The following is a 24,528-nucleotide window of genomic DNA, read 5'->3' as shown; positions in this document are numbered from 1 at the left end:
GTAGGTGTAGGTTAGGTAGGTAGGTATCTACGGAGTACGGATACTCTGTACTCCGTACATCATGTCTTTTAGTTTGGGTCGGATCCACATCGGTGTAAGGTAGCCCTTGCACCTGCACCAGGCTGCTTCACAGTGTCAAGATTTACTCTTCTCTTAGGTTGTCGCATCTGCCCCCTCTCGGGTACGTGGAAACGGCTTCTTGTCTTGGATGCATGCTGTAAATGACGAAAGCGATGCTATCGGACAGACTATAGAACTAATTGCAAGACTGCCGGATTGGTCTGCTTGCCCGTGCCATTGAGGGTGTGATGGATTTCTTGATTCAATGTAACAAAGGAGGGGGAGGACAGCGACTCGGCCCTCAAATATAGTGAGCGAGTATACGCTGTTCTATGACGATAATGACGCCCGACCGACCCCTTTGCTCAAGTTAAGAAGTCTGTCTGGCAAGCTACCACACCACCAAGTGAAGTGAGCCATGAACCACACTCGCACACAGTGAGGTTTTCCTACCTACCTAACTAGATAGGTAGGTAAGTAGATACATACCTAGGTATTTCAATTTACCTTTACGCAGTAAGCAGGTTCCTTGCCTTTATATTCTGCACCTCTCACTTTCCAGTTGTGTTTCCTCAAGGAAAGGGGTGAATGGGGGCTCGCCTGGCCAATGAGAGCTTAGTCAGAGTGCCAGAGATTCGCTACAACGACACGGCAGGCAGGGAGAGAAAGGTGAGGAGAACAAATCCGCTGGGAGTATTCCACTGTGCAGCACCCACAAGGAGATATGTACGGCCGGCCATCTTTTAGTGTAATGCACTCACGAGTCCGAGCCCACCATCTCGTTTGTTAACACTCTCAGGTAGAGATACCGCCTACTCCCGAAATTCACGAGGGAAGGCCCATACCCGCACCTGGTCCCCCGAGGTACCTTGGCTGCCATCGCTATCGATCCACAATAGCCGCCTCAGCAGACTTGACACCTCCAGTCCGAGGCCACAGGCTACCACTCTCAGCACGGCACAGCACCGCACCGCACCACACCACACCACAAGAGCCACCACAACCGCCAAGACAACAACAGACGCCAATGATAGAATACACACCAAATAGCCAAGAGTAATCTTGTTCTTGTTCAACAGCTGAACGGCGCACACAGGGCTACGTCGATACAGATTCACCTACGGGAAGCCGGGGGATAGAGGAAAGAAAAAGAATAAGGAGGAAGAGAGGCATTTACAGAGACCTTCTGATACGCTCGCCCAGAGATCGCCTAGGCGACATTGGTCCTTCGGGGGCTTTCCCTCATCAGGCGATCCTTCTCTCCAATCCCCCCTCCTGTCCGGTCCCCGTCCCCGCTGCCCAGCACACCCGACGCGAGCAAAATACCTAGCGAATCGCCGCCCTTCACCCTCAACACGACTCTCTCTACCCGCCGACCACCCTCTCTCTCACCCCACCAGTCAGCGTCTTTCGTCGTGAGCCACTCGCTCAAATTCTTCAACGCGACAGCGACAACGACGGCAACAATCACCAGCGTCAGCATCAGTATCAGCCTGGGCGCCAAAGGAGCCAGCTCCACCGACCGTACGGCCGCGCCTGTTGCCAGACGAGACGAACGTCGCCCCCCGCAACTTGGGAAGCCCACCGCCCCCTGCTCCAAACCTGCGACTCCTTGATTGTGGATTTCCGCAACCTCAGCAACTCGTCGCCCCGACCCCGACAACGCAGCTCTCTGGTCCCTTCTCCCGAGCCTCCCACGATTGACGGTCCTTTCCCTTGACGCTGGGCGAACTTAAGCAACCAGAAGAGCAGAATCCTCGTCCGGATCATGACTTGACCCTTTCCCCCTCCTTGGGTTATCAGCGCGACCGCCTCATCATGCTGATGACACAGACCGCAGTGCCGGCACTAGTTCAGGGTCAGAAAAACAACTACAATCCACGCAACAAGCCCTCGCGCGAAAACCTCAATCTCGAACACAACAACCAGTACTACCAGTCTCCACCGGCGTTGGACAAATCCAGCGTCGGCCACGCCTACTCACCCTACTCCCAGGCCATCACCTCCTCCTCGTCCGTGATGAACGGCATTGCGGGGACCGCCCCGCCAGGCACCATGTACGTCCGAGCTCTGTACGACTACGAGGCCGACGACCGCACGAGTCTTAGTTTTCACGAAGGCGATGTCATCCAAGTTATCACACAGCTCGAATCCGGCTGGTGGGACGGCGTTATCAACGGTGTGCGCGGCTGGTTTCCAAGCAACTACTGCCAAATTGTGACGAGTACCGACGAGATCCCCGACCAGGACCAGAACGGCGAACTCGACCACGTCGACGATGAGGAGGACAACCAAGAGGTTTACGATGAGCAGCTAGAGGATGATGACGAGTCGGAACTGGACGACCCCAACGGCCTGCCGCTTGAGGGCACAGATCTAGGCGACAAATCGAGGGCTGATTTTTGGATCCCGCAAGCAACCCCCGATGGTCGTCTCTTCTACTACAACATGATGACGGGCGACCGGAGCATGGAGCTACCCTTAGAGTCTCCTAGTTCGACCAACGAGACAGGGCCACGCAACAGGATGAACGTGAGCGTGCCGGAGAAGACGCGACCCCCTCCAGAGATGATGGCGAGGGGTTTGACACAAGACGAGGACGAAGATTCGGAAGCGAACTCCGCCTCCGAACTGGAGGGCGAGTCGCTGATGCTTGCTTCCCGCGGATCTCTGGTAAGACTGACATTCCTTGAACCTGGTGGTTCCCCAGAAACGTATTCGTGCTGACCGGTGCATGCCTATGGCAGCCTCGCAATCGTCGCTCTCGCGGCGAAATGCTCTCCCCTTCTACTTCGATGGACTCCATAAGCGGTACTGCGCAAGTTTCCAGGGGCAAGAATGAGGCGTATCTGAACCCGAACCTAGCGCCCAGTGCCACACCCATGATTGCATCGGCTACTTCGTTTACCAGCACGTCATACAATACGCCGCCAACCAGCACCGTGCCCCGTTCTTTCTTCGACGACGGCTCCGCGCCGCCTTTGACATGGACGCGCCTGGTTTCCAACATGCGTCGGGCTGTGGATCGCTATCGCGATGCCATTACCAGCAACAACCGCTCTGAATATGTCGCACGCGCTGAGGACATTTCTGACCACCTTAGGTTACTTTTGGCTGCTGGGTCTGGCACAACTGACAACCATTCTGGCCAGCCCTCCATCATTTCGACAAACAAAGCTCTCTACCCTCACTTCAGGGACATGATGTCCAAATTTTCCAAACTCGTGATTTCATCTCACATCGCTGCCGCAGACTGGCCCAATGCCGAGTCCGTACAGAAGTGTCTCCAGGAAGCTGACGGTGTTCTGCTCGGAGTTTTCAGCTACGTTGAGATCGCTCGGCAGCAACGAGGAGAGGAGATCCCCCGACTATTCCCTGGGTTCGTCATAGGCAGTTCCACAGGAGGTAGTTGGCAGAACAACGGCCTCGGATCACGCGATCCTATCACTGCGAACTTTCTGGAAGACGAGGAGGGTGTCGTCGAGCCCACGGCTATGCTGGACGGGAAATTGCTCGAGAGGCTGGATGAACTCAAGCGAATGCTTGTATTCAGCATAAGAGAATTGGACAAGAACTTGGTTGTAGCGGACAAGATCATCACACCTTTCAGGCACGAAATCATTGGCAACAATGTCTGCTCGGCCGGGGGCAAGGTTCTCGAGACCTTCAAGCCATGGTATGCTCTGATCGAGTCCATCGATCTCTCGTCTCTAGGAAACAGCTTCCAAACGCCTCAACTCGCGGATTTTGCCGCCAACAAGCAGAGTCTTTACGACAACATCTCAGACCTCGTGGTAGGCTGCCAAGCTGTAGCTGGGCCTTTGGCTGACGAGTGGGCCGAGGTGCGAGGCGAAGCTCTGGAAAACCGTCTCGAGTACGTCCGGCAATGCGCGAAGGCGCTCGAGATGAACTCGTCACACATTGGATTCTCCTTGCAACTATTGTCCGAACAGGTGCAAATTAACATGCAGCAACATGTCGAGTCTAGGCATAGGGACGACACCATGCAGCGGGAGCAGGTCCGCAGGGGAGATACCATGTCGTATGACCGACCCCACCAACGTACTGAGTCACGGACAACTCCCACAGCGGTCCGTCCTCCTATGATCACTTCGCAGTCATTTACCGAAGGAGACAATACTGGAAACTTCCGAGGGGGCGATTACTCAAAAGTTAAGAAGATTTTGGGTGACGATCCGAACCCTCAGAGCAATGTTCCTCCGGTTGATGAGACGCCGGAGTTCCTCAAGTTGGATCACGAGCCAGATCTGGCGTGGGATAACAAGCTTACGCCGCCCATTGTCAAAGGTGGCACGTTGGAAGCTCTTGTGGAGCAGCTGACGCGCCACGACAAGTTGGACTCCAACTTTAACAACACGTTCCTTCTTACATACAGGTCTTTTACGACAGCCCAGGACCTGTTCAAGCTTCTCGTCAACCGCTTCGGCATTCAGCCCCCCGAAGGTCTATCTCAACAAGATTTCGAGGCATGGCGGGACAGGAAACAGAAGCTCATTCGCTTCCGCGTCGTCAACATTCTCAAGAGTTGGTTCGATAACTTCTGGATGGAAGAGCACAACGAGGAGTCGAAACAACTTATTCGGGACGTCTACACCTTTGCGCGGGACACCGTCAAGTCTACAGAAACGCCCGGTTCCGCGCCCCTCATGTCAGTCCTGGATCAAAGGCTTAGCGGCCAGCAGGCCGGAGCCCGCCGCATGGTCCAGACTCTCAACCAAAACACGCCATCGCCCATTATGCCCAAGAACATGAAAAAGCTCAAGTTCTTGGATATCGATGTCACTGAGTTCGCTCGTCAGCTTACGATCATCGAGTCGCGGTTATACGGGAAGATCAAACCCACCGAATGTCTCAACAAGACATGGCAGAAGAAGGTCGCTGATGGAGAGCCCGAACCAGCACCGAACGTAAAAGCGCTCATTTTGCACTCCAACCAGATGACGAACTGGGTGGCGGAGATGATTTTGGCGCAAATGGATGTGAAGAAGCGTGTCATCGTCATCAAGCACTTTGTCGCTGTCGCAGACGTAAGCAGTACCCCGCAGCTGTCATGATGGTCCGAACCTTGTACTGACATTACACAGAAATGCCGGAGTCTCAACAATTTTTCTACACTTACGTCGATCATCTCGGCTCTAGGCACCGCGCCCATTGCCCGTCTAAAGAGAACCTGGGACCAAGTACCGCAACGGACTCAGGCTGTTTTAGAAACCATGCGGAAGCTCATGGCTAGTACAAAGAACTTTGGCGAGTACAGAGAGGCTTTGCATGTGGCGAACCCGCCATGCATTCCTTTCTTCGGTGCGCACCCTTTTCTCCCCCTTTGGCTTCCATGAGAGGCAGGGCCAGGACAGTCTTGGCTGACATAGCCCTCTAGGTGTTTACCTCACCGACTTAACCTTCATTGAAGACGGAATTCCATCTATCATCAAGAAGACCAATCTTATCAACTTTGCTAAGCGGGCGAAGACGGCTGAAGTAATCCGTGATATCCAACAGTATCAGGCCGTCGGGTACTCGTTGCAACCAGTCCCAGAGCTGCAGGACTACATAATAAGCAATATGCAAGCCGCAGGAGACGTGCATGAGATGTACGACAAGAGCTTGCAAGTCGAGCCACGCGAGCGAGAGGATGAAAAGATCGTAAGGTACGTAACATTGAGAGATTGACCCGGAGCATTCGACGGAGTTTGGTTTCGGGTTAGAGACCATCGCCTGGTTTACCCGCACATATATGAGCCAACATCGTTTCTACTTTGTCAGAGGCGGCGCCATATTCTGCGCCCTCGAAACCCCCTTTTTTGTTTATTTATGGCAACTCATCTGCTTGAAACTGAGGACGTTGGCTTACTCTATTTGGTTTCGATGCAGGGTTCTTGCCGAATCTGGTTTCCTTTGATCGGTCACTGCCGGAACGGAGAGGGACGCACCTGCGCCTCGTCCATGCAGGGAACAGTGTGGATGATCTGGCTGTTGCTGTCGGCGGGCGTCCCGCGCGTCGACGGGACTATCATGGCACGCGCAAGATGCACAAAATCACCAGGCCCACACCCTTCGAGCCGGCCCATCAGTATGGCTACGGCCTAGCTGATACATCGACTACCTGCTCAGTGCTTGCTGTCGCAGGGGTTGTGACCTAGTTATGCCCCGTAGTCACGGAGGAGCAATGTCGATACATGATACCAGCCAGTGAATGGGTTGACATACTCAGCATCGAAGATTATCTACTCTATGACATAGAGGGAGAAAGAGAACTAGCGGACGGGCGCTATATCAAGAGATGACGGACATGGATTGGTGATGAATCATACAAGTATGGCTCACAGGCCTTTGGGCTCTAGCCCCAACAGCGTGCCCTTGCAATGGAGGAGGGGCGCGCTGGTGTATTCAAGACCCAGCTCGATAATGCATATTTGACCAGGCGCGGAAGACCGACGACGGGAAACGGAAAAGGGGCTGATGAGGTGGAAGGATAAACAACAAACCGAAAAAAAGAGAGTACGAAGTGAAATGAAATCTTGGTGTAAAACGGGATTTTATTTTGTTTATTTTATTCATTCTTCTGGGTTCAAAGTCATGCTGAGAGCGGTCATGTTGGAAAAGGGGCAGGGACCAACTCTTGTCTTGGCCAGTCAGCCTGTCAACGGCCGACAAAGTCTTTTACTTTTACCCCTAGTCGTACCGATATTTCAGACATCAGAGAAAATCGAGTAAAATAATTAATATGCCATTATTGGCGCAAGAAAATGGGCCTATAGATAATATACTGCTATGTGCCTGCGTGTTGTCTTCTTGTTTCTCCCCAGTAGGCTTTGCCATTCCAGTATTATTATTATTTTAGTTCTTTTTTTACCGCGCTGTCGATGCGCTGGCTCATATAGACAGAATCTGCGTGTCGTCTAGGTAGTCTGCTTTGACACAGATGCAGTAGAGGGGTAAATACCCGGTCCATCTTGTTCCGCCACAAAAGCCTGGATCACGTCTAGGCAAGTAAGAGACTGCCCAGGAGCATGATACCGACAAGACTGGGAGCGCCAGTCAGCGAGCGACCCATTGTGGTAACACTCACATCCCACCAGGGGCCATGACGGGACGTGTTGGAAGGGTCACCTTTCGCGTGTGCGACTGTTGCCTTGGATTTAGGGAGGAGGGGCGGCACGGCCACCCCTAATTGGCGCCAGCATGCAGATAGAGGTGTTGTGTTGTGTTGGGGGAGCTGGAGGTGAAATAAGGATCGGAGTACGGCTAGTCGAGAGTGGTTTCCGGACAAGTTCCCCATGCAAGCGCAAGCGTGATACCTACGAGGAATGGCCAAACGCCACTTGCCCCATAATATATATCTGGGAACGGGAGAGAATGTCTGCGTGATGTTACAGAAGGCAACCACGGCTGGCATGAGTATCTATACCTCTCTCCGAAACATGCACCTCGTAATGAATCACACGAAAACTTCAAGTAACATGTGACTTAACTACTATTGAGTTTACAACTGTGGTTGTCAAACATAATAAAGCAGCCGTCATGAAAGCTACGTCGCGACGCTCGCACTACAGTTACTGTTGGCATAATATGGAAACGTCCAAATGATCTGTCGCTGGATCAGGCTCCTAGTGGCGGTGGAGCTTGGCCTTAATCTTGTCCTTGAGGCTCTCCTTCTCTGTCTCAGTACCCGAATTGGGGCTGTGAGTGCGAACTTCGCTGGTCTTGTCGCTTGTCTTGTCGCTTGTCTTGTCGCTTGTCTTGTCGCTTGTCTTGTCACTAATAGACTTACCGCCAGCCTTGGCAGCGGCGTGAGCAGGGTCCTTCTCGTCTAGGAGGCCTACAATGAAATGTGTTAGCTGGGGTTGAAGGTATCGTCATGGGAAACACTTGCGGTCTGCCTCGCGGCCGGCGCCAGGCTTGGTTGCATCGAAGTCACCACCATCAACAGCCAGACCAGTACTCTTGACATATTTCTCACCCGTGCCCTCGCCGTGGCTAGGCTCTCTGGGGTCGTTTTCGTTTTTGTCTTCGATACCTGATGCTGAGTCATCCTTCACCAAACCGCCCTTGGCCGAGTCCTTGGCATTGCCGGCGTCACCTCCGCGCTCCTTGGCGACGATCTCCAAAGGCCTCGGACCCGGGCCGGCGAGTTTATCACCCCCAGCAACGGGGCCGGAGGCTTTGTTGCTGACGTCTTGGCCGTTGGGTGCAGGGTCGGTGGCCGGATCAGCAGGTTCGCGTGTGTCGGTCTTGCCAGCGGCGCTATCGGCCGGAGGCGCAGCGCTGGGAGAAGTTTTATTCAACTCGGGTTTGCCGATGTCTCTGTGCTCGGAAGAGTCCCCAGTCGTAGATGACTTGTGGGGCGTGGTGACTTCCGTAGCACGAGACCTGTCTGGCAACGTGTTCTCCGTAGGAGGGTTCGACTTGTGCGTTGACGAATCGTCTGTTGCAGAGGCTCCAGTTGGCTCGGTTAAAGCAGTGCTTGTGTTGGGAGTAGAATTCGTGGTAAGGCCCGTAGTTGAAGTGGGCTCAGAGGTCAACGCTGGCCCAGTCGTGCCAGAGGCGTTATTGGCGTCTGCTATGTTGGCCTTCTTCTCCTTAGCCAGCGGATCTTCTTCACTCAATGTCAGAAACTTGGCTTTGGGAGCTAGGTGGTTTGCAAGCCGCAACACTTCTACTTTCACATACCAATGTTGCCAGCATCATACGGTTCGCCCTGGTTGGTGTTTCCCTTGACACCAGAAACAGGCTCCTGATTGGCTTCGTTCGTACCCCAAATGGCCTTGCTTGCCGCGTTGGTGATGGTAGTTATGGTCTCCATATCGGTCGCGATTCGGCTGAGAGAGTGTCCTATGTGACTTTTTGTTCTACCGTGTCGACTATTTGGGATGTTATTTGCAGTAAAGTACTTGGGTCTGGGACGGGTGGCCGTGCTATCGGGTTATTGGATGTTGGGTCTACGTGGGAAACGGAAATTCTACAAGGGAGGGGGTGAGGATGCCAAAGAGGATTCTTATAGCAAGTGTAGCCAGTCTTGGGTAGGTCTGACGTCTGTAGGGTCTCGGGAGACTTTCTACGTCCGCCTTCCTGGAGAAAGCACCCGAACGCCGCAGCTTGGTGGGTATAGCGGCAGCAGGCTTCCCCTCCTAGGACAAGCGAGGACGTGGACCAGTTAACTCAGCATTCGCTCTCTGCCGGGACGGGTACGACGGCTCGAGGGAGAACAAAAGATATCTTGGCCACCATTGTCCAACCTGCCTCACCTTACCGAACTCGCTAGGGCACATGTATGTCGGCTAGCCAATGGATCGTGAGAGTGACGAGAGAGGGAGGGTCCTACCAGGCGGCAGCTATCTTGCATCCTAGCAGCCACTCTTGCACTATCCATGTCCTCTGTGCTCGCCCGTACGTAAGAGTTGAGGGAAGGGTGGCTTTGGCAAGGCCAAAGCAAGGCAGAATGACCAATCGCAAGCAGGCAGTTGGTAGGCGGGCAGAAGCAAAGGTTGCCCATCTCCCCTGTCGCATTGGTGGATGGTCGTCTGGCGCAGAGAACTAGTGTAGATGAGATCACGTCAAAGCTGGTGCAAACGGGACGGGCTGCGATGACTCTCGATGTGGCACAATCAACGGAAGGCCAGCCAACGACCAGGATGGTGCTCTCGTCTCGTGTCGCACAGTTCGTCATATTGTCCACCAAGCCGCCAAGAAACCTTGCAGCAGTGCAGAAGTGCATGAGCGAGATCGGTCGATCGGCAGTTGCGAAAGTGGGCGAGTGTAGGTCTGGGGAGGGGGATGCACATGACTATGACGTTGAGTGCAGCTAAGAAGGGGGCTTCGACGGAACAGGCCGGCCGAAAGAGGATGGTGCAGGTTGGACAGCCCGAGAACTGCTACCAAGTACTGATTACGTCACCAGTCATTTCTCAGGCTGCCTTCAAGGTCTCGACTTTTGGAGGGGAACTGTTTACTCGGGCTGGCACAATTTGTCGTCAGAGCAGAGAGGATCTAAAGCCAACCCGCCGCTGGCTTGCAGTCATTTTGTCAGCAAACTGACACAAGTATGAGCAAATGATTTGACTGACCCTACAACATATAGATACGATACCAGACTTGCACACAACTAACCCACCGTTTGTAGACTAGTTTATGAATCGGCAGGCTCCCCCGAGCTTTCTTTGAGCTTGGCTTTCGTACTTGCTCTTGAAAAGGCTTACTATTTCATCTATGAAACCCGGCTCGTGGTGCGGTGCAGAGACTCTACCAGTATTGGCGTCTGACTTCTCTCCTCAGCTGCAAGCCAAGTCGGAACAATGATAGCGAAAAGCCAAGATGAACATTGTCCAAAGGACGTACGACCCAATCCCTCCTTTGGCCATCATTCGTTTGATTGGGTATTTGAGGACAGGGAGACTTGACTACACGTCAAGCGTGTGGAGGAATATTCCACCCATGAAGATGGTTGGATTCGCAGCACCGATCCGAACAGCGTCACTCTCGGCCGTCAGTCCCGAAAGCCTGGGTTGTAGCGCCATCGAGTTTCTCATCACGTGTGTGGCTTGCTTACCTACCTATCTATCCGTACCTAGTACCGGTAGTTATCTACACGTACTTGGGTGGTGGGGCCCGCTTTTGCGGTCTTTGGGCGGGTGTGGACCTGTCATCGCTTTGGAATGTCCCTCGTGCAGCCATTAGTGAAAACAGTTGGTCTGGCAGTTTGGACTCTGACTTGTTGAAAAGGGGTGAGGTAAGCCCGAAGTCAGACGCGACCGTACTCGTCAAGTTCTTATCTTGTCGTATCGGCACCTTTGCCAACAGCCGTGTTGCAATTTCGAGCATCTCGGTTCATGGACCGAAACGCGTTGTTTCGACCTTGCTGTTGTGTGCGGTGATTCCTCACGTATTCTGGTTTGCAGCGTCCTGTCACCAATAATCGAGACGGTGATGCTGCTGCCGTCTGCTCTCCCCGTTTTCTTCCTGCTGGCCGAGGCCGCAATTTTCTTCGAGAAGCTCTCAAAGTCCAACGGATGGCCTACTGGCCAGCAGGTCCTTGCCTCTCCAAAGAAAGGCATGTTTCCGAACAACGAGAAGGGAAAACTCCTGTAGTCTAATGAGGCTTCTCGCAGTTTTCACGCTGGGCTCGTCCCCAGATATGTATACAGATCGTCAGCAACACCCGCAACGTTCGGCAGGGTTTGTTGCTTTTGGCGATTCTTATAGTGCTGGCATCGGCACCGGTGTTGATGGGGTCGAAGACGACTGTCGACTCGGCTCTCACGCACATCCAGTCCTAATCTTCACTGACCTCGCCGAGAGCCAGGGTGCGAGCGCGACAACCTTCCAGTTCCTGTCTTGTACCGGTTCGACCACTGGTAATGTTCTGTCTGGCGGTGAGCGCAGTCAGATTGATAGATTCAACACATCTATCAATGCCGATTTCGCCATTCTTTCTATCGGGGGCAACGACCTTGGTTTCTTCCGCGTTATGAATGCTTGTATATTTCGTTTCTATAGCTTCTACTCAGGAACATGTGAGACGGCCCTGCAGTATGTGGCCGATCAGATCGAGAGTCCCGAGTTCGAGCACCGGTTAGCGATGGTCATCATGGAGATACTGGACAAGATTCAGTGGGAAAAACGGCCGTGGTTTGTCGTTACTGTTACCGGCTATGCTCGGTTTTTCAGTGTTGAGACTGACGAATGCGACAACTGCACCCTGGGTGTCTGGTGGCAAGGGCCGAAGCTCAAGAGGGATGTTCGCCAGCGGATGAACGATATGGTGGTGGCAGTCAATGACAAGCTAAAGCGATCCATTGACGCCGTCAACTCGAGGTACTCGACCCCAAAGGTATTATTCGTTGATTACGACGCCCGGTTTGAAGGGCACCGTTTCTGCGAACCCAACGTAACAGAACCCGCGTACAACAGGACCGAGACTTGGTTTTTTCTCGTCGGAGGCAAAGACAACAACCCAAACGTAACGGACCCGACGCCAGCCCCCAATAGCACGAGCATCAAGGTTGACGCTGGACGCGCTCGCACCCTGTCGCCGCTGTCGCCGCTCGTCGACCCGGACACCTGCTTGGACTCGGCCGAGAGATCGGGAGACTGGGGCTTGCTGGCCCTGTGTTACATGGCCAGGGCCAAACGAGATGATCCTTCGCTGCGGTTTGTTCATGAGGATGTCATGATTCAGGATTCCATGTGGTATGTCCCGACATACTACGGGAAAACTTTTCACCCAGTAAGCTTTCCCTCTTCTTCTTGGTAACTGACGTCTAGTCTCTGAAGCCTTTCGTTAACCACTTTGCAGAGGAGTCTCGGCCACGAGGCCGTCAGAGACGAAGTCTATAGGACCTGGTCCAGCCTAGATGTAGCTGCGTGGCTCATGCCTGCAAGCAGCCGCTAACGAACAGTCGCTTGTGGGATATGGGTAACTGGCGGATATATTCTGGCACTCGAGATGTCCGATACTCATGAATACGTCACGGTCTTCCAACAGTGCACTAAGCAAAACTTGTCTCGAGGCCAAAGATGTGTACATTGCGGTGCGCAGTCAATTAACAATCATCATCCTGTCGTAATTCTACTCTTGGTAGTTGCGCATCGGGTCCTTCGTCAGATAGGAGCACTAGAGATACAGAGCCATGTCTGCCTCACCTATCGCGAGTGAGAGAGATTTGGGGTTCCAGATCGCGAGTTGCACCGAAGATCCGTTCGCATGCTCTGGACGACCGGGGCTCTGTCTTTGCAGGTGAGAGTGGCCGGTGTCTCTTCGGGCAGGCGGTGCATGTATTTGGCGGGATCGCCCCGTTGGCTCGGAGAATCTCTCGGAAAGACCGTCTTTGGACTTCTGTGCATGCCAGCTATTTACAGATGAAATGACCGATCAACTGCAATAAGTTGGAATGAGCTCTGATCAGTAATGAGATGACATGGATCTACGGATACGCTCCGCCAGCTAAAATGACAGTTGCAGACGAAAACAGCCCTAGAATCGTGAGGTGCTATTTCGCTTCAAGCATTATCTTCTTCGTCCCCTGCCCCTGCCTCAACGAGATGCCCTGTCACGCTGATCCCTGCCCCTTCCTCACGTTCCTTGCGGGCTGTCAGCATCGGTGAGTTGTCATTTCTAGGCACCCATCGGGGTTGATTCAGAGCTGAGGGACTCTTTTAGCATTATTAATCCGACGAACACCATGGCGTGACGAGGAGCAAGACCAGCCGAAAGAACTGCGCGAATGTGATGTTGTTGAGTACAGTTATATGTAAGTCGTGGCCAATGAAAAGTTGTTACTTTGGACTAGCTTGGACCAATAACAGCCATCGTGCCCAAACTCGGACTGTTCAGTGTGTAGTGTATCATCTTCTCCTGGGGGCATTGAAGAGGCCACAGAAAGCAGCTTGGATTTCGATACCAGTGCGGTCCGGTGCATGTGACGATTGTGAAGACTGTTGACTATGCAGTATACAGGTATTCCAGGTGGGCAAAGTGCTGGGCCGATTTAGACCACGGCGTGCAGAGGAAATGAGAAGATACGATTACATGCCCACTAGTTGGATAAGAAAGAGGTCATGCGTCGCCTGTACCTCCATGGCGGGTTGTGGACTTGACACTCTCCAAACTTGAGTTGAGTGGTTCATTTGGTGAGTTTGACAAGGCTCTCACGAATAGGGCACAATGTTGTTGCACGAGGAGAGTCGGGTACATGTACCAAAACCACCAGGGGCTGGGATCGGGACGGGGACATTTCCGTCGATTGGGGCACGGGGGGAAGTTCGATGGCCCCGGCGGCTGGAACAATTACCCCCTGTCAGGACAAGCCCTATGTCCATCATCATCCGAATAATCAACATAGTTGTAGAGCTGCCGAAACGAGTAGAGGAAGAAGCGTACAGGACGTTCCAATATCACCATAACCATACCAACGACGTGAACGACATCAACGGCAACGATAATGATACAAACCAGGTACGAGATACATATACGACTCCTGATTTGGGCAGCTGGCTCAAATCCGACGGTCGCACTCGCAGCTCTGAGTCTCTGACCCTATTACGGATATGTAGGGGCCCAGCAGCAGTGCCCGCATCTAACCATGTTGCACGCTGCAGCATATGCATATATTATATGATATGACACTAGTGCCTGGTGGCAAACCCCATCGCCAAAAGCTGTGGCATTGGTCGGGTCGGAAAGCTGCTTCGCTACTGCAGCCATTCCGATGCGCACGCGGATTGTATGGCACATGGTCCGAGAACCTGGTCTGTCAACTCGATGACTAGGTAGTTTTTGTTTTTGGTTAAGATGATCACCCATGGTCCACCTTTCTGTGGAGTATCGCCCGGGTAGCATTGTGCAATCGCATTCATGACCAAGCATGGCACGTCAAGACGCGGAGCAAACATGTCTCGACAACCAAGCAGAGAAACGGAGGTAGACTGACTACCTACCTAGTTCAACAGTAAGAAAGATGGAAGGAGACAGAAGTTTTGGTCTAGGACATAGTTACTTAATTATCAATTGGCCTCTGATTAGCTACTTGTATGTTTTTGGGTAAAGCATATCTAGGTACAGATGTTACCAACTAGCGGGAGCGTCTCTCTGAGGAAACACGCACTAAGCGGCGGTTGTCGTTTTTCATGATTGAATCTATTTCTTAGAGACACGCTAGGAAGTTGCCGCGCTGGGTATGCGCGAACGCTTGGCTGCTCAGAGAGCTGTCCACTGAAGGTATACTACCTATAGGTACAGCCAAGCCAAGATGGTTGATAGATAGGTACCTAGGTAGCACGACAAGCAAGATAGGGTCAGACATGTCTCGGGCATCCCAAAAGTTAGCGCGTCAAGAACCACTCAACCATCCTAACCATCGAGAATTCTAGACCGCAGCAGCAGTGCCCTCATACACAGGCGAGGCTCGTGCCCCAACACTGTCTTTAAATCTTGGGTTTGCATGTGTCCGAAAGTCTGGCCCGGTGTCCAATTGTCAGACGAAACGCTGTCGGCGGCTCGCGCTCACCACTGCAGCCTCCAATCACTACATACCTCCTTCGAGAGCAACGTGAGATTAGGCACTCACCAGAATACACACGTGTACAAGTACTCTTAGGGAGGTATTTACCTGCCCCAAGGATACTCACGGCTCGCCGGAATGGATGCCCCCATTCATCCCCTTGTACGGCACAATAGCCCCCCTTGGCTTACCCCGAAGCATGGGATATCACAGGCACACGTGTAGGGAATCGGGAGTCGGGAGGCCACCACGGGGCCTGGAACATGTAGGGTACACTCTGTACCTACCTAGGTACCTACCTACGTAGTAGGTAGATAGGTATCATAGTGGGTACTACGTAGGTGCGTAGGCACCCAAGGGTAGGTGACATGGGTGAAGACGTTAGTGGGATTCCATGACAGATCCCGTTGCACTGTCCCGGCACCCAAGTCCGAGCTGGTAGGGTACCTAGGTAGGGAAAGTTCAGTCCCCAGTATGGTCCACTTTGCGCCCCCCTCCTTCCCTGGGTATCTCCGTCCTAATCAATAGGTGTTCCTCCACATTTCCAAAGTGCCCGCATCCACCGTACGTCTTGCGTCGAGTATGCTAATGCAAGCCTCGCCAATTCCTCTCCACAAGTGCGTGTACGATACTGTGTAACTGTACCCGTCTCTTCCGGCACTCCTCCTCGCTAAAATTCGTCGTTCCCCTGTCATTCGTCACAACGCTATCTTCTACGGTACTCTTACTTTGCCTTACATCCATCTCCCTCGGATCGTCGTCAACAGCCCCCCTCTCTCTCCGATTAGTAACAGGAGGACAAGTTGAGCAAACTGGCAAGTTGACAATTTGACAATTCGACATTCTCAAAAGAAGAAGAAGAAACACTACACTCTTGAGCCGGCTCACTTGTTGTCCTTCTTCTCATCAGTCCTCCAGCCTGTCTCACAGTCCCATTGAACGACTTGGTTGCATTGTCCCACCCTGACCCTAGTGTAGTGTCATTTGGATCCGCGACGGGAGCTTCCACGCCCGCGTCCCCCTCTCACTCAGTCGCTGAACTCAACTTTGTTACCAATCTCGTCCTGTCATTTTTCTTTTGTCAAAGCCCCCGCGCAAGTACTGCGTGAGTCTGGGACAGCTCCCAAACCTCCGCACTCCGCCCTCCCTCTGACGACTACGGAACCTCGTGCAGTAAACTGCTGTCACCCATCATATTTCGCGGCCCCCCTTCCCCAGGAGTAGCTGTTGCGGGTCCTCATCGATCCATCCTTTTCCCTCCCGTCGATTCGGTCTCGTCCGCCTTTCCTCACATCTCAACCGCAGACACATCGGGAAACATAGAGTCGCCGGTCCCTCGTCAATACGACTCTCCACCTGCGTCTGCCCCATTTATCTGTCGCGGATTCGAGCGATCGGGGCTTGCATGGCAATCCACGGCCTCTCTTGCCTCTCGTGATGGGCCGTACGAATTAACGGCATCGTCCATCCTTAGTTCACCCAAAGGCATCCATCCATCACTTCCAATCACCATACTGCGTCTTGGTTTCTCGAAGACGGCAAGGTCGTGTCTTCTAAGCCCCCATTGCGAGAATGGTCTATTGCGGGAAGGCCTCTCAGGGCTGTCAGAACTGCAGAATTCGTCGTATCAAGGTGTGTACCATCACGCCTACAATGCACTGAACGTTATGTTGGAGCAAGTTGCGGCGCCGTTGCCCTACCTAGCACTGTCTCTTCTTCCAGTTTTTCACATCGGCAACGGGTTAAGGCTGGATTTTAGTTGACAATGTTCTTATTTTGTAGTGCGACAAGGTGAACCCTGAGTGCTCACAATGCATCCGCGTTGGCAAGAAATGCCCTGGCTATCGAGACCAACTCTCACTGATGTTCCGCGATGAGAGCACCAAAGTCATCAAGAAAGCTCACGCCCAATGGGGTGTGTCTGATGGACCCGATAACGAGCAGATACAGGCCTCTGCGTCGAATGGCCCTTCGCCGCCTGCTTCTTCTCCAGTTTACAGCCAAAGGAGTACGCCAAACAGCACGAGGACCGCATCACGATCAAATGTTGCAGCCGCGATTTTGCCAATACCAAACATCGCACCCTTCGCCACGTCACCTTTATCAAGCAGCCGTTCGTCAGGCTCTACGTCTCCGCCAGTGTTACCAGTCGTGAAACAAGAATTCCGCGAGTCGAGCCCGCCAACTCTGCACATCGGCCCCACCCTCGAGGAGCAAGGCGTACAGTTTTACGTCAACCGCTATTTGATCGGACACCCGGATGAACCAAAGTCGGGACAGGAACTGGCTACACAAGGTTGGGTATGGCACCCAGCAGTGCAGGACGTTATGTGCGCTGTAGGGCTTGCCGGGCTGTACAACTTGACTGGCAACGTGGAAATGATGGCTACTGCGCGAGAGAAGTACGGCTCGGCACTTCGACAAACCGGAAAGCTCATCCGACCTCCGCACACTCCCAGCATAGATGTAACGATGAGATCCGTTGTCGCACTTGCCATGTTCGAGGTCGGTTACCGCCTTCCCATGACCTCTACACTACTTCTGGTCACCGTTGTTATTACGCCTGACGACTAACCTGAGCCACTGGATGTCTAGGTTGTCAAAGGGACTCATCACTCCACTAGCACCGTTCACGCTCACGTTATGGGCGGAGCGGCTCTGATGAGAAGCTGGTGTCCGATGCCCAGTGTGCCTTTTGCGGGTTTCAGGGCATTGCTACAGTTATGCTACTCAATGGTAAGATACGCCTTGCACTCTTTGCTCTTCCGGGTCTGGCTTATTCTGTAGTTCATACCTCTTCATGTTGCGGGCATGCCGATGCCCCCGGATTTTTACGACTGGGTTTCGTACGGCTCACAGCTACAAATTCCCATCGATCGACCATCCACAGACTTGGCAGTTCTCATCGCTCGCTTTGTCGAAATCTCGTCGATAATTCACAGACATGTCATTAGCGACGGAAAGCCTAAAACAGTCAACGTGCTGCAGCAACTACTGGATCTTGACTCCGACCTGGCATCATGGGAGAATGCCCTGGAAGGAGCCTGGCTATACGAGACTATCCACGCCACTCACCTGCCCCCAAAAGCGGTTCTTGAGGGTGAATATCATAAGTATCACGACGTCTGGACCGCCCGTATCTGGAACTACTACCGCTGGGCGCGAGTTCTGGTGAACCAGAACGTGCTGGACTTGGCGAACAAGAACCCAACCTCCAGTCTTTCACTCGTATCGGCTGCCGCACGTGACAACTTCCTCGCGAATATTCGAAGGCTGGCAAGAGACACGCTAGTGAGTGCGCCGACCCATTGGCGACACCCGTCCCTCGACGGGCAGGCGCAGATAAAAGTTGAAAGCCCCGGTGGAGGTGGATCCGGATCAGCAGGACTTCCGGCATTGCTGTTTCATTTAAAGGTGGCTGGTTGCGCTCCTGGAGTTCCCAGGAAATATTGGGAGTGGGCTTTGGGCGTCATACAGACAATCTGGAGTGACATGGGTATGCTACATGCGCGATCCATGATGGAGGCCATGCGGGCGCACGAAGACACGGTGCTTAGATCTAGCGCGGCAGGAATACTGGCGGACGACTGGTAAGAATTGGAAGAAGGGCCAATGGAAAAGCAGGCGCATTCGGCATGCGAATTTGGACTGGAAAGGTTCTGTGATGGACCAAGGACCCGGTGTACCGGAGCAACAGCAGCAACAGCAGCTAGGTTATGGCTGTGTGATACCATCGTTTCCAGCGGCTTTAGAAATGCATTGAAATCAGGCTGGACGGAGCAAATTGGGATAAGGCAGTATGGCGATAAAAATCAACGTAGGCACAGTAAACCTTGTACAACGAAGAAGGCATCCTGGACAACTCACAGAAATGTTTCATTCAAACTCGGCTACGGGAATCAATGGCGTTTAAAGAAAACCATGTAACTTTATTGAGCGGTAGCTCTTAATCCTTCGGGTGTCATGCTGTTCTCTTTGCTGTTTTCTCAGGGTTCCGACCTGGTCTTCATATGTTGGCGAATTCAATGCTGGTATTACATAGCAACGGAAGGTGGGCTGTCAAAACAGTGCGTAGTATAAATATATCGACACCTCATACGGTACATATGCTCCGCGAATGGGCCCATAGGCTTTCAGCTGTGGAGACCGGCGACTTCTACGCGTGACTCTAGTCACGGTCCTCCACCCAGCAGATGAAGGCAACAGGCGACGATACTCGACTACCACGCTCGACCAGGGCTCGGCGTATCGCTAACTATTACCATCCATCTCCAATGAAATAACTCAATCACGGCTCAACCCTTCTGTCATGAAGTGACACCCTGTCAGACCGAGATCAACCGCCGGACTTCGACGGCCTGCGCGTCTCCTGTCACTGCAGCGGCCCTTCGCCACATACCCCTTCTCTTACCATCGACATTACTTACCATCACCGTCGTAAACAAGGAAAATCACTAAATTGCTGAGTTCGCTGGGTGTAGAATATCATAGACACTATGGCGACCGTCTCGGATTCAAAAAAGAGTAACGCGCTTTATCTCTTGCTTCACGCTGGCATGGGTCTTCATTTACTAATTCGCGGATGCGCATACAGATGATGAGCAGACGATCAAGGTCGCATCGAAGAAGGATCCCAAGAATAAACCTGATGGTCCCATAAAGCTAAAGAAACCCGCCCCGAAATACAACAAGCCTGGAAACTGGAGAGAAGGGAGTATTGTTGAAGGTAAGGTCTTAACAATTGCATATGGTCTACTATGTGCCCTCCTGTGGACTAACGGTTGCGCCGCCACACCAGAAGACAAGAAGTCGAAAAAGGACGGTTCCCCAACGATTTCTGTCGCCTCCCCTGGGCCGGTGGTAAACCCACTCGATGACAGCGCGCGCGAAGCCTTCGCGACAGGTAGACCGCTCGAGGACACACCCGATCTGCAGCAATGCAAGCACTGCAAAAAGAGCATTCTCAAGACGGCTGCCAAAGCCCACATCGCGCAGTGTCTCAAGCTAAAAAAGGAGAAGGCTCAGCGCAAGAAAGAGGCGAGAGAAGCCCGTGAAAGGGCCAAAGAGGCTGCACGAGAAGAAGAGGCCAGGAAAGCAGACGAAGATGCGGACGGCAAGGGCGAAGACGATAGCGAAGTTGATGAAGATGGGGCCGAAAAGAAAGCTATCGGCAGCAAGACCACGAAAAAGGCCGCTGGCAAGAAGACCGATGGTGACACTGGAAAGGGCAAGAAGCGCAAGGCAGATGGAGATGCCGAGAAAGGACCTAAGCAGAAGAAGAAGAAGGAAGAGCCCAAGCCAAAAGCTCCTAAACCAAAAGGTAAGAGATGCAGGCACGTCGATGTGACAAGTTATTGTATGCTGACCAAGGCGCAGGCCCCGTCGATGTCGAACGACAATGCGGTGTCCTGTTACCCAATGGACAGCCATGCGCGAGATCACTCACGTGTAAGAGCCATAGTATGGGGGCAAAACGTGCCGTCGCGGGACGGTCTCTACCCTACGATATGCTTTTGGCGGCGTATCAGAAGAAGAATCAGGCTAAACAGCAAAGTACGTGGTGCACCACAGCGCCTCAAAACCCAGCTCAATTACTAACACCGCTTCTACAGAGGCTGCTCTCGATGCCAACGCTCCACTGGAAGACGAAGACGAAGCCAACGCCGGACCGGTCGATTCGGATGAGGAGACGGCTGCTGTCATGAGTGCATTGGCGCATTGGAATCCGCAACCCGTGGTACCGCAACCGCTTCTTAACCCGATCAAAAGGCAGTACCAGCTTGCACGTCTACATGAGCAGTTGCAGATGGCGACTAACGGCGGCCGAACCAACATTTTCAAAGTAAACGGTTTCGGTGCGCAGAGGCTGCCTCACGGCCACCCAGGCTTCATGGACACAGAAGACGCACCGGGAGAGCCTGACACGGCGGATGTGAACTTTGGAGGTATTCGCAGATCCTCGAGCTTCAGCATGCAAGGCCAGCCACCACAACGAAGGCCATCCGTGACAAGCAGAGCCTAACACGGCGCACCTCAGGTCATACGAGGGACCGCGAGGGTGAATTGACGAAACACCACCAGTATGAAGGGTATAAAGAGGCCCACGGTCTCGTACATTTGGAAGGAAAGGGAAAGCGGGAGGCAGGCGTCATTGGGGGCTATTCTTTTTCGTCCCTTCCTCGCCGGCGGTATAACAACTGATTGCGATAGGAATTATGAAGACAGTGGCGTTTGGTGATTGCATTTTTAGCTCTCAGTTGCTGGGAATAAGGTATGGTTGAGGAAAGCGAAAGTTTTTAACCGATATGGGCTTCAGATGTAGCCGTCAAGATCGCTAGGTGTTCTTACAGCAGACGGGCATCTAGGGATCGTGTAGATCTTGTCAACATTGAAAAGGCAGCTAGTGTAGACATATAATCCTGGCCGCGTGGAATTGACATGTGGACGCAGACCGCCAGCATCTTATTCATATGCTCGAGACTACCGGGGCTCGAGTAGTGAAGCCACAAAGCTATCAGGTGAGCAGGTGGATCGCCCCCTCCCAAAGCTCAGCCCCGGGTGCGGGACAGCGCGGTCTGAAGCACGCTACGATGACGACATTGCATTTTTACCCCGGATTTTGTGCAATGATGACCATCAGCCAGCCCGGCTGCCGACTACCGCCTCAGCAACTGCCCGGAACTAGCTGACCTCGGCACGACATATTCAGTCCCTCCTCTCGCAATCACCGCCTTCGTGGCTCCTGCCGACTGCCGTTGCTCTCGTCACATGTCACCTGGGTCATCTTGCACAGCGAGCGCGCTACTTTGCATTGCAACACAATAATCGTCGAGCGGGTGGGTTTATTTCAATCGCTGTGTTCTTTTGTCCCGTCGAATCCCCTCGTCTGTGTGGATTACACTTTCGGCCTCTTGCACCACCGCCCTTGTTGCTAATTGCCAGTTGGACCCAATACATTTCATCCCAAGCCTCCTCGGAGGGTTATTCCACCCAAACAATCTTCATGATGGCACCTGTTGGTGTTCTTGAGGCCCTGGGCCACGCCCTCGCTGGTGCGACCGGCACAGCCTTGTCGACGGCTGCAGTCTATCCTCTCGACCTCGTCACCACACGCCTGAAGGTCCAGCGCCAATTACGGAGGGAAAATGCCATTTCTGAAAAGGACCAGTATCGCGGCGTCTTCCATGCGCTGAAGGCCATTTCCTCGCAGGAAGGCGGCATGTCGAGCCTTTACACGGGCCTTGCCCAGGACGTGTTCAAGTCCATCGCGGATTCGTTTCTCTTCTTCCTCTTTTACCAGTACTTTCGGGACGCCCGCCGCCGTTCACGCGGCAGGAGGTTATCTGTCATGGACGAGCTGGCCATCGGCGCATTGGCCGGCGCCTGCGCGCGAGGTTGCACGACGCCCATCGCCAACGTGGTGGCGAGGAAGCAAACATCAGCCATGTTCGAAGCCAATACGGATGCCGAGAACGCGTCTGTTTGGAAGATTCTTTCTTCTATTGGCGCTGAGAACGGCATAGCTGGGCTCTGGGCCGGGTATTCCGCCTCCTTGCTGCTGACCATCAATCCGAGCATTACATTTTTTCTGAACGAACAGCTAGGGAAGACACTTTTCCCGGATTCAGACGAGACCTCGCACAGCACACAAACAACTTTTCTTCTGGCTGCCGCTAGCAAATCTATCGCAACCATCATCAGCTACCCCCTGCAAACTGCCAAAGCTAGACTTCAGATGCGTGGGTCCGGCAACGCTTCGCCGCATAGGAGCACCGGTAATTCGGACACACCCTCCAGTTCGGAATCCAGCAAGGGACCACAAAGTCCGATTTCCGTTAACGAGATGAGTGGTGCTCTGAGTGGACTCAAGAAGCTGGTCGACGATAGCGTCATCGCCATCGTACTATCCATTGCGAGGACTGAGGGAATATTGGCGTTATATGCTGGTCTCCAGGGTGAAGTGCTCAAGAGCTTCTTCAGTCACGGGCTGACCATGGTGTCAAAAGGCATTATCCACAAATTTGTCATTCGTCTGGGCATATTGCTGTTGTCCTTGTCACAGGGGCAGTCGCGCAGAGTTAAGCTGCAACGTCTCCGTCAGGCATTTCTCAGACTTCGATGAAGATACTGCCCAGCACTTGTTACGCTGAATGCCCGCCGCCTCACCTCACCACCGTGCAACCCCGTGGACAAACACGTATTGGCTAGGTGGGCAGCAAGACTCAGCACTGAAAGGCAACACCGCTTTTCTCAACCTTACTTGCGCCCCTCGCGGAAAACCCCGTACCCTCTGATCTAAGCTCGACCAGCCCAGTAAACTCCTGTTTGCGCTGCTTATGCTTGCTATCCAAGGGGCTCGCCGTCAGGCGGGCATCACAAACGTAGCAAGTGTTCTCTTGCGGTCGAACGTCGCTGCCTTTGACAGGAGCCATGAACTTGGCAGCACAGTTTCGGCAGATGACATGGCCGCATTTCTCGGCCAGCAAAGGCCGTGACGCGTTACCAAGCGTCTTTACGCACGATGGACATATACGCCTGTTGCTGTTCATCTTGGGATCGGGCTCTTCTTTGAAGTTGAGAGTGATCAGGGATTTCAGGGAATAGGGATGCTGCAAACTGTCGGGTGAAGCTGGACAAATTGGCGCAAGCTTGATGTTCTTAGGAAGGACTGCCACGCCTGCCACTTTGCGAGCCGCTTCGGCGTCGGGCGTTTGCGACGGTGTCCAGAAAGAAGGCAACTTTTCCTTAGATGCCTAGAAGAGAGTTAGCGTCGTTGTTATCGCACACAGCAGCCCTTTGGCAAATCCGACCGAACCTTTTCCTCATTAATAAACTTCTGTGCCTTGGCGCGATCTTCCTTTGCGATTCTTTCTAGCTCGTCTTGGTCCAATATGAACTTTCTCTTGGTACCCTGCATTGCCGTAGATTTGGCGTTGGTTCTTGGTGCGCCATCATCTTTTGACTCTAAACCAGACGAACACGATACCGGTGCAGATAACGACGGGCTAAGCCCCGCCTGAGTTTTTTCGAACTCCTTTATGGCGCGCTCTTGAGCTTCAACGTCTTGACGGGCCTGGGCTTCCAGCATCTCTTGTTCCGCCTTCTCCCGCGCTCGCTCCAAGCGCTTGATCTCCTTCTTTTGGGCCAGGAGATTAGCCACCGCACACTCACGACAAAATATGTCACCGTGACTGCACGAAACAGGGTCCCTTGCGATCTCTAGGCAGAGGTAGCAAGAACCAAACGGGAGGAAGGAGTCGCGAGACAAGCGTGCCGAGGTTGATGCCCATGCAGCCTTGGCCATATCACGCTCGTAGGAGGTGAAGACGCTGCGTGACGTATTTCGTTTGCCTGAGACTCGTTAGAGTGATGTACACGAGTTTCCTGGAATTTTGAGCCTACTGTGTGCCATTGCTGTCGTGGTTCAGGTTGTGGACAACCAACTCTTCTT

The 24,528-nt window shown here is 53.1% G+C and overlaps 9 protein-coding genes across 9 annotated transcripts; 5 read left to right on the top strand and 4 right to left on the bottom strand.

Moving 5' to 3' along the window:
- Positions 1 to 1,878: 1,878 nt before the first annotated feature.
- On the top strand, positions 1,879 to 5,751 carry LY79DRAFT_588645 (RasGEF domain-containing protein; the record flags this gene model as incomplete). Its single annotated transcript, XM_060560942.1, has 4 exons — positions 1,879 to 2,733; positions 2,808 to 5,108; positions 5,166 to 5,382; positions 5,459 to 5,751. 4 exons carry the CDS (start codon positions 1,879 to 1,881, stop codon positions 5,749 to 5,751), a joined length of 3,666 nt encoding a protein of 1,221 aa, XP_060416260.1.
- A 1,091-nt stretch (positions 5,752 to 6,842) lies between these two features.
- LY79DRAFT_547041 (uncharacterized protein) lies at positions 6,843 to 7,427 on the bottom strand. Its single transcript, XM_060557286.1, has one exon. It carries the CDS (start codon positions 7,358 to 7,360, stop codon positions 7,064 to 7,066), a length of 297 nt encoding a protein of 98 aa, XP_060416259.1. The 5' UTR covers positions 7,361 to 7,427; the 3' UTR covers positions 6,843 to 7,063.
- A 261-nt stretch (positions 7,428 to 7,688) lies between these two features.
- LY79DRAFT_681440 (uncharacterized protein) lies at positions 7,689 to 9,280 on the bottom strand (the record flags this gene model as incomplete). The annotated part of the gene is made up of 3 exons (XM_060564564.1): positions 8,752 to 9,280; positions 7,949 to 8,677; positions 7,689 to 7,900 (listed from the first exon to the last, which is right to left on the bottom strand). The coding sequence occupies exons 1-3, from the start codon at positions 8,882 to 8,884 to the stop codon at positions 7,689 to 7,691; spliced, it is 1,074 nt and encodes a 357-aa protein (XP_060416258.1). The 5' UTR covers positions 8,885 to 9,280.
- LY79DRAFT_106613 (uncharacterized protein) lies at positions 9,061 to 9,862 on the bottom strand. Its single transcript, XM_060550671.1, has one exon. The coding sequence runs from the start codon at positions 9,794 to 9,796 to the stop codon at positions 9,323 to 9,325; it is 474 nt and encodes a 157-aa protein (XP_060416257.1). The 5' UTR covers positions 9,797 to 9,862; the 3' UTR covers positions 9,061 to 9,322.
- A 1,308-nt stretch (positions 9,863 to 11,170) lies between these two features.
- LY79DRAFT_588643 (SGNH hydrolase-type esterase domain-containing protein) lies at positions 11,171 to 12,469 on the top strand (the record flags this gene model as incomplete). The annotated part of the gene is made up of 2 exons (XM_060560941.1): positions 11,171 to 12,304; positions 12,374 to 12,469. 2 exons carry the CDS (start codon positions 11,171 to 11,173, stop codon positions 12,467 to 12,469), a joined length of 1,230 nt encoding a protein of 409 aa, XP_060416256.1.
- Positions 12,470 to 17,405: 4,936 nt separating this feature from the next.
- On the top strand, positions 17,406 to 18,671 carry LY79DRAFT_511109 (uncharacterized protein; the record flags this gene model as incomplete). Its single annotated transcript, XM_060554226.1, has 3 exons — positions 17,406 to 17,582; positions 17,673 to 17,813; positions 17,865 to 18,671. 3 exons carry the CDS (start codon positions 17,406 to 17,408, stop codon positions 18,669 to 18,671), a joined length of 1,125 nt encoding a protein of 374 aa, XP_060416255.1.
- A 902-nt stretch (positions 18,672 to 19,573) lies between these two features.
- On the top strand, positions 19,574 to 21,368 carry LY79DRAFT_681428 (SCA7, zinc-binding domain-containing protein; the record flags this gene model as incomplete). Its single annotated transcript, XM_060564563.1, has 5 exons — positions 19,574 to 19,601; positions 19,672 to 19,803; positions 19,876 to 20,397; positions 20,454 to 20,630; positions 20,690 to 21,368. 5 exons carry the CDS (start codon positions 19,574 to 19,576, stop codon positions 21,097 to 21,099), a joined length of 1,269 nt encoding a protein of 422 aa, XP_060416254.1. The 3' UTR covers positions 21,100 to 21,368.
- A 555-nt stretch (positions 21,369 to 21,923) lies between these two features.
- Positions 21,924 to 23,249, top strand: LY79DRAFT_106497 (mitochondrial carrier domain-containing protein). Its single transcript, XM_060550670.1, has one exon. The coding sequence runs from the start codon at positions 22,081 to 22,083 to the stop codon at positions 23,197 to 23,199; it is 1,119 nt and encodes a 372-aa protein (XP_060416253.1). The 5' UTR covers positions 21,924 to 22,080; the 3' UTR covers positions 23,200 to 23,249.
- A 50-nt stretch (positions 23,250 to 23,299) lies between these two features.
- On the bottom strand, positions 23,300 to 24,489 carry LY79DRAFT_588639 (RING finger domain-containing protein; the record flags this gene model as incomplete). The annotated part of the gene is made up of 3 exons (XM_060560940.1): positions 23,300 to 23,830; positions 23,893 to 24,428; positions 24,480 to 24,489. 3 exons carry the CDS (start codon positions 24,487 to 24,489, stop codon positions 23,300 to 23,302), a joined length of 1,077 nt encoding a protein of 358 aa, XP_060416252.1.
- Positions 24,490 to 24,528: the final 39 nt, after the last annotated feature.

The sequence above is a fragment of the Colletotrichum navitas genome (genome assembly GCF_030913465.1).
Source record: "Colletotrichum navitas strain CBS 125086 chromosome Unknown LY79scaffold_16, whole genome shotgun sequence".
NCBI classification, from domain to species: Eukaryota; Fungi; Ascomycota; class Sordariomycetes; order Glomerellales; family Glomerellaceae; genus Colletotrichum; species Colletotrichum navitas.
The sequence above is the reverse complement of the archived record's forward strand: the minus strand, read 5'-3'. Positions and strand labels throughout refer to the sequence as shown.

Coding starts and splice junctions, on each gene's coding strand:
- LY79DRAFT_547041 (XM_060557286.1), bottom strand. CDS start 7,360: ATGGGGAACTTGTCCGGAAACCACTCTCGACTAGCCGTACTCCGATCC.
- LY79DRAFT_106613 (XM_060550671.1), bottom strand. CDS start 9,796: ATGCACTTCTGCACTGCTGCAAGGTTTCTTGGCGGCTTGGTGGACAAT.
- LY79DRAFT_106497 (XM_060550670.1), top strand. CDS start 22,081: ATGATGGCACCTGTTGGTGTTCTTGAGGCCCTGGGCCACGCCCTCGCT.